The sequence below is a fragment of the Sorghum bicolor genome, chromosome 10 (genome assembly GCF_000003195.3).
Source record: "Sorghum bicolor cultivar BTx623 chromosome 10, Sorghum_bicolor_NCBIv3, whole genome shotgun sequence".
In the NCBI taxonomy this organism is placed as follows: Eukaryota; Viridiplantae; Streptophyta; class Magnoliopsida; order Poales; family Poaceae; genus Sorghum; species Sorghum bicolor.
In genome coordinates this window covers 35,392,271-35,400,505 of record NC_012879.2, presented here as the reverse complement: position 1 = coordinate 35,400,505, position 8,235 = coordinate 35,392,271, and the positions used below count along the sequence as shown (strand labels likewise).

Here is an 8,235-nt window from a genome sequence, read left to right as displayed (position 1 = left end):
TTGCCCACCCGCACACGTAGACCACGACGACGTGGGCCCCATTTCCCGTGACGATGGGTGGGCCCATCCATCAGCGTCCTATGGGGAGCATTTTATCCGCCATGCTTATATTTGGGCATGCAGTCTGGGCCCGTGAGCTCGGCATAAGGCCTGGTATTTTGGCCCGGCCCAAGCACCGCCCGAAGGAGCAGACCATGTCTAGGCCACACCTCAAGCGCGTGGGCTGGCACAACACAGCCCGGTAAAAGAAGAGAGGTCCGATAGTGGCCCATTGAGAGATCACATATTCACACACACACATAAGGATGAATTCGGTCGAAAACGGTCGAAAAACTCCTCTATTGTTTTCTACATTTATATTTGAATACGAACACGAAAGCGAAAACCATATAGCCGGAAACGAAATCGAAAACAAACTTTCGGTGTTTCGAAAACGAACCAATTCAATCGGAATTATGTCGAACACGGTCTGCATACGAAAATTCAATACGAAATACTGACCCACGGTCCATAACTTAAAAAATGTGCATGACCAAACTAAGAAGTGCATGATCACAAGATAGTTAACAAATAACAAGTGCATGATCACATGATATTAAACAGCCTCAACCAATGAAACAATGCCAATATTTGATATAACACTCTAAATAGTAAATAACAAATATATTGGTCATATGTTCAGCAAGTCCTACAAAGGGCTAGGTGGTCAGGAACTCGGTCCAAATTTCTTCAATCGCAGAAACTTCATAAGTATAAAATTAAAACTAGCACTAGCACACAATCAGCTAGTGCAGCCTGTCGAGAACTGAAATCAATTTGATAAATAATGCAAAGAATCAAACAATGTTAAAATTCCTAGTATCATCAGTTCATCAGCTCAGCACTAGTTTGGACTGTAAGGCCACTAGAATTTGGAACTAAAGTACTAAACCGAAGTACCTAGGACCAATAGTGCTTCACCCAAAGCACCCAATTAGTGAACCGCAGAACGGCATCTACTCGATTAGTTTGGGAAAGCAACAGGGACCAGAAATCTGTTGCACCGGTTGCTAAGACCAATCCACAAGCTGCTAAAGCCTTCAACCAAGCTTTGAAGAGTAGCTAAGGCGATTAAGTGAAGCGAGGCGATACCTTGGAGGAGGGTGCGGCGCGGTGCATCCCCACGGAGGTTGCGGAGGGAGAAGAGCGCCCGGAAGCGCTCCGCGATGGGCTGCTCCGCGTCCAGCAGCCACTCGCAGAGGAACCGCTCCACCTCCGGGGATGACTCGAACGCGGAGGTGGCCGCCATCTCACGCCGACGATTCCGTACGGTTCACACGCTCCGGCAAAGGTGATAGGGGCGCCGCCAGGCTCGGGTCGGGTGCAGAACTGCGGGGTTGGGGTGGGGAGTGGAGGGAGTTAGGTTAGGGTTGTGTTATTGGGCTGGGCCTTAGCTGCAAACAAAGAAGTCTAGGAGTGGGACTAGGGGTTATTGGGCTAAATTCGGATACTACCGAATTTCGAATACGGAGGATTTCGAATAAAATGTAGAAATGTAGAAATCGGTCGAAATAAGCTCATTCCGAATTCCGCCCCGTTTTCGAATTATTTGACCGAATTTCGTACCGGATTCGAATTATTTCGAGAAAACTGAAAACGATCGGGTAAAATATAGAAAACGAAGCAATTCGATCGGAGATTTTCGTTTTTGTTTTCATCCTTACACACACACACACATATATATATATATATATATATATATATATATATATATATATATATATATATATATATATATATATATATATATATAATTTTTTTTAAAAAAAAATCGCGTGGTAAGATCTAGAGTATCTTAATATGAGTATATAAACATACTCAAACCGATAAACAAGTATGAATACATACACAATGTAGTTTATTGAAGATGAGAGTAACTACACGTACGTGTACAAAGGAATTTCCATATATATATATATATATATATATATTTCTCTATAGCTGGCTACAAAATAAAATATTTTGTAGCCGGGTCGCTGCGTCGCGCGGGCTGATCAGGTCAGATGCGTAGTAGATCCTAATTCACTGTCCCCTTCAGGCTTCAAGGCTTCAATCAAGGATCCTCATTCACTCCTCGTAAAAAAAAGATCCTCATTCACCGTAATCCCCTCACACCCGAAGCACGCGGCCTTCCCTCCCCCGCACCTGACGCACGCCGCCCTCCTCCCGCACCCGACGCACGCTGCCCTCCCCTGGCACCCGCGCGTCGCTCCTCTTCCCTCGGCACCCGCGCCTCGCCCCCCGCCCCTGCCAACTTTTCCCTCGCCCTCGCTCCTGCCATTGAAGACCTTGATCGGATTTGCCGATGCCCAGCTACAATCCGAGATCACAGAATATGATTCGGCTGCTTCTCCGTATCAATGCTCGATTGATCCAAGAACGTAGGGATATCCCCCAAATTTCGTTGCAGCTCCCTCTATACTGCAGCTCCCTACCACAACATCCTGATAAATGCAGTCCGCAGCTCTTCTTGGCTGCTGGAGAGTCCCCAATCCTCCATCGGAAGTGGCTGCCGAGACGCCCCAAACATCCACGCCAGGAAGCTGCCTCGGGTCTCTGCTGGCTGCTGTGAAGTTGCATGCTCGTATCTACTCTGCAGATCCTATCAGGCCAGCAGAGACAGGCTACGGAGGTAATTTATCCTTATCAATGTGTTAATTTTACACTATACATACCTGTTCACTGATGCCCACTGCAACTTTTGCCTCCGTGAACAATTGTTTGTTTGTATTCCTAGTCCCTGTTTACCAATGCTTATTGTTAGTCTGAGAACAAAGCGGGCTATAATAATATTAGTAATTCCTGTGCCTGCTTTCAACTAAATTGTATGGATCATTCTAGCTAGTTTAAGTAGTAATTTTATGTTCCTGTTCATGGTAAATTTGATCATTCTAACTAATTTTTACCGTTAGTTTTACTACTTCAGTACCTATATTCACTGTCCACATGTCTCATAAATATACTGCAAGTTCTTGTAACTCTTGTCATTGTAAAAATATTTATCGTAAATATTACTGTAAGTTCTCGTAACCATTCTTAGTGCAAAATCCCATAAACAATTCTCAGTACAAATTATCGTAAATATTTATTACTGCAACATATTCATACTATTTGTCGTAAATATGCTTACCACATGAGTTCCTCATTCTTTCATAGGAAATGAGGCCCCCTAAATTTGTTCAGGGTAGATTGAAATCATTCACCCTGCACACCACACAGGAGGATTTCAACATTGATATAAGTGACGTCACTGGTGTATCTCAGACACTACCAGCTCAACCAGTTCATCAGCAGCCACCACATTGTCCAGGACCATCGTCACGCCCTCGTTTAGAGGAGGACGATGATGATGACGATTTCATGCAACCCCCAACTTGGCACCCGGTAATGAACAATAATCAACGTCGTACTACAAAAGTTGTTGTCAATGCACGCAGAGATGGGAAACTGCAGAAGAAAAATGCCTCTCGCATAGATCCACCTACAAAGGTATACTATTGCGACTAAATTATTATTATTATTATTATTCCAAACAGTATCATTACATTCTTACCATAATGGTTTCTTATTTTCACTCTTATTATTTAGCACTTATTTTCAACAATTACATAAGTCATTTGTCTTCTTTCTACAGCCTAAACAGCAAAAGCTTACCAAATATCTTCATGCACCAATTGTTCGATGTTCACCTTCAATTTTTAACTCATTTATTGATCTCCTCACCATGAGTCAGCGTACTAGAATCAATAATATGAATTTTGGTGGCCTCCTCCAGATCCGAGCAGACAAGCTAGTTAGCAGAGAAATGTTGAGGTATCTGTATGACAGGCTAGACCCTGTAACTATGATGTTGGTTCTTGGTAAAGATAGGGTTATACATATCAACCCTTTTGTCGTTAAGCAAACGTTTGGCATTCCGGACAGTGGTGAAGAATTATCTTTACACACAAACCAGGAAGCATGCAAGGCCTTGTCTGATTTCAAGGATTTTATTGGTTTACAAGAAGCTGAGGATGTGCACACAAAGTATCTACAAGAGATCTGGGAGGCCGACATTGAGCTAGACTCCAGGATGCTTGACGACAACATGTGCATTAAAATTTTCTTCATGATCGCTTCTAACAAGCTGTTGTTTCCTTCCTCGGACAACAACATCAGGGCGAAAGATGTTTATTTGGCTAGGAATTTGTATCGACTACCCACTATGAACTGGTGCAAGGCTGTTACCGATGAAATCCAAGAAGCTGCACGCACGTGGCGTCTTGATAGAACAACTAAAGTTTCGCCTTCAATTACAGGATGCACGTTTTTTCTGTTGGTCAGTTTCCCACTTATCATACATAATATGCCTTCAAATATTATGATATAGCTGAATAGTTAGCCACATATTTTATATTAAACTTATTCTCCATTATTCCCATTTTTCTCGGTGCAGATAGTGTATTTGGATAATTTACGCTGCAAACACCAGATCAATCACAAGGACATTCCCCGTGCCAAGTACTTAATCAAGATTTGATTAAAAAAATAATTGCTGCTGACAAGACAAAGGACGACCAAGGAAAGGTCACATTTGGGCGATTACCGGTGAGACATAGTAACTATTGTCCCCCATTTTTAAAGGCAGTCCTCCGTGTCAATGCCTATTTACTACCACTTACCTATTTCCATTTTGTGTGAGCAGCTTAGGGACATCAGTGATACTGTTTACCATATGCCTCATCATTCTATTCCAGAAAAGCCAGCAAACATTCAACCTGTGTCTGCTATACAGTTCCCTAGCATTCTTTCAGAACTAGTTGGAGTAGTCAATGTGACAGTTGCCAAGCCAAAGAGGAAGCTGTTAGTGCAAGCTTTCACAGAATTTGACATCAAATCAAAAAAGGCAACAACTTACTTAAACAGGGGACAACTAATGCTACAAACCTCACATGACCAGCTCATTGCAAAGGTGCGGTCAATTTTGGAGAACCAAAGTTGTGAGAATAACAGCATAGATCACCAAGCTAAACCAACCGCTCCTACTGCAGGTCCACAAAGCGACCCACTACTTACTCTTTTGTTCAAAAAAAGAAGCTGACCCTATTTATTGTTTCATGAATGAAGCTGATGCCAACGATCTTGACATGCATGATATCCATAACAGAGATAACATACAGTCTGAACATGTAACTGAGGCGCCAAATCATTCTAAAGGTAAGAGGAAATCAGATATCTATTGCTAATTGTACTGGTAAATACCTGTTTCATATCATGAAACATGCAACTGCAGTTATGTCTCCACTAATCTATTTTTTATTTATTTCAGGATATGGCACTAACCAACATATAAACCATGAGAGACATGTGCCACTGCAACAGAACAGTCCCACGGAGGCTGCGGCACCACAGCCCATGGATGCCGCAACGAATGCCGGGTCAGAACAGGAATTGGATCATGAACACTCACCGGTTTGATCTGGAGTTACCATATGTCCTATCACATTAAGATTTCAGTATATAGCTATAATATTTACTATACAACTTTCTTGGTCAGTCAATAAACATGTGATTTTTGTATATGCAGGTTCACACGGACGTGACAATTGGCGATGTTGTTCCTCCAATTTTGGGTCAGGCGATGGACCAAGAAGGCACTGGACAAGCATCACACATTGGCAGTATGTGTTTTCTTAAATTTGTTCCATCAAATATTACCATAATACCTATTTATTTAAGCTGTTCGTGCCAATGTCAATATTCATGGAGGAACCTCATCCCTGGATTCTCTAGTTGACCTCATCACTGCATCTGTTATACGGACTGCCCACCGACAAACTACAACAACTGACACGATGACACCAGAGCCTGTTGTGCTTACACACACCCAACATCAGCTTCCTAATGAGGTTCCTTCCACACGTTCATTCCCCATATATTGTAATTTTATTAAGTTTCTTACTACAATTTTACTCTTTGGGGATGAGCACAGGTTATACGACCTGACAGCACCACCATTGCTGTTGAGCCCCTCCTACTTGCTGCCCACCCACAAACTATAACAACCGACACGATGACACCAGAGCTTGTTGTGCTTACACAGACCCAACATCAGCTTCCTAATGAGGTGCTTTCCACATGTTCAATCCCCATTTATTGTAATTTTATCAATCTGCTTACTAAAATTTTACGCTTTGGGTATTCACACAGGTTATACAACCTGATATCACGATTGGTGTTGAGCCCCTCCTACCTGCTGCCCACCCACAAACTACAACAACCGACACGATGACATCAGAGCCTGCTATGCTTACACACACCCAACATCAGCTTCCTAATGAGGTGCCTTCCACATGTTCATTCCCCATTTATTATAATTTTATCATGTTGCTTACTACAATTTTACTCTCTCGGGATGAGCACAGGTTCTACGACCTGATATCACCATTGATGATGAGCCCCTCCTACCTGTTTATCCAAAACCACAACGTCTTACAAGACGCCAATCCAAGTACGTGTCGCCATTCAAAGGTGATCCAATGCGGACACGAGTACCAATGTCAAAGGCACTAGCTGTGTGGAAGAAGTTTCGCCCGAGTCTCAAGAGTTTAAAGTATGGCTTATGACCCTTTCTCAAATTTTGTATCGTCCTACAAGTTACTGACGACCACCTTTTTCCCATACCAGTGAGGTTTTCATCAGTACAGGCTTCACAGATTTCACTGGCAATGAAATATTAGATTCCTTCCCTAATGATCAAGAGCTTTCGACCAAATTGATGTCCTACTTTGTTCAATGCTTGAGCCATGATGAATCAGTCCACATGCTAGATGGTGGTGGCTACAGGGTGTTCCTACCCCACAGGATTGGGGTGAGTCCGCACAAAGAACACCTTTACAACCTTGCCAAAACAATTTTTAGTTTATTACTAATAAGTCTCTACTCTCTTTCTAGGAATACGTCAATATGGAGGATCAGGAGGAATACGAAGAGTGGGAATCTCATAATGCTCTTGAAATTTTAGAGAGTGGCATTGCTTCTATTGACACAACTAATGTTAAGCTCGTAAGTATTACTTCTCATTCCATTAAATGTATACTAATTACAGTTTCCTTACTAATTTCTTTTTGGACATTGGCAGTTCTTTTTGCCGATTATGGAGGAGGACCACTATACTGTTTACTGCATCAACCTTATACATGACCGAATAGATATTCTCGACTCTAGTCCTGATGACCATAGGATTTACCATGAAGTTGTGGGTAACAGAATTATTCCAAGGCTCAATCTTCTGTTCCAGGAAGCCACAGATGGTAAGCTTAAGTCGTTTACTCGATTCAGGCGACCCATCCTACCTGTCCCAGTGCAGCGCAATGCCACCGACAGTGGATTATATGCCATCAAGTTCATGGAGTTATGGAATGGTGAAGCTTTCCATCTTCCAATCCTCACGGTAAGTCCTAACATTGTACTTACTTTCACAACCAAGACTCTGCCTCCGGCAATGTTGCTGATCTTCTTCACTACAAAAACAGGAAAATGCAGCAATGTATAGAGATCAGCTTCTCTACTACGCCATCTATCACCAAATCAACACTGTTGAGAAGCTTCCTGCTGGTCTAGAAGCACTCAAGCCACATCGTTGAAGACCACGTTGGGACCAGTCTCCTTGGGAATGCTAGAATAAATATGGAAGCCTTAGTTACTGTGTTTTTAATTGACCGCTCCTGTTGGTCATCAACGACCCAATTTACCAAATTTAAATTTGAAACTAATTTGTTTTCATAGTTTCACTTCTCATACGGGATTGTTTGTGCGATGACATAATTATTTGTACTCTGAACCTATACTATGGTCTCTTTGTTTCGAAATCTACTATTTTTATTTGGATATTCAACTGTCAATATTATGGTTTAACAATTGTTATTCTATTCTCATAAATCCATTTCCTCAGATCACCAATTTCTCATAAATATTATTGTGAGTTACGACCAGCGTATTATTCCTTATACAAAATTCTCGTAAATATTCCCAATACAAGTTCCAGAAAATAGTCGTAGTCCAATTCTACCATGTCTTTGTCTTCTGATATTCAGTCTCCTCAGTATGTGGTTCATTGATTATTAAAATATTCTTGTAAATCCGTGAGTTCATAGAACAAAACTCTTGTAAATACTATTGTGATTTCGGCTACTATACTACTCAAGATACAAAATT

At 41.8% G+C, this 8,235-nt stretch overlaps 1 protein-coding gene across 5 annotated transcripts; it reads left to right on the top strand.

Moving 5' to 3' along the window:
* On the top strand, positions 2,174-7,935 carry LOC8072946. Of its 5 annotated transcripts, XM_021450514.1 has the most exons (17): positions 2,186-2,420; positions 2,504-2,671; positions 3,196-3,528; positions 3,674-4,357; positions 4,475-4,626; positions 4,724-5,069; positions 5,146-5,235; positions 5,348-5,490; positions 5,606-5,699; positions 5,788-5,927; positions 6,011-6,145; positions 6,229-6,360; positions 6,444-6,631; positions 6,706-6,889; positions 6,973-7,083; positions 7,160-7,471; positions 7,554-7,935. In XM_021450514.1, exons 6-17 carry the CDS (start codon positions 4,754-4,756, stop codon positions 7,662-7,664), a joined length of 1,956 nt encoding a protein of 651 aa, XP_021306189.1. In that variant the 5' UTR covers positions 2,186-2,420; positions 2,504-2,671; positions 3,196-3,528; positions 3,674-4,357; positions 4,475-4,626; positions 4,724-4,753; the 3' UTR covers positions 7,665-7,935. The 5 variants fall into 5 exon arrangements, with proteins under 5 accessions (XP_021306194.1, XP_021306193.1, XP_021306190.1 ...); XM_021450515.1 differs by having other exon boundaries at positions 2,185-2,671; positions 5,812-5,927; XM_021450518.1 differs by lacking the exon at positions 6,011-6,145 and having other exon boundaries at positions 2,175-2,671.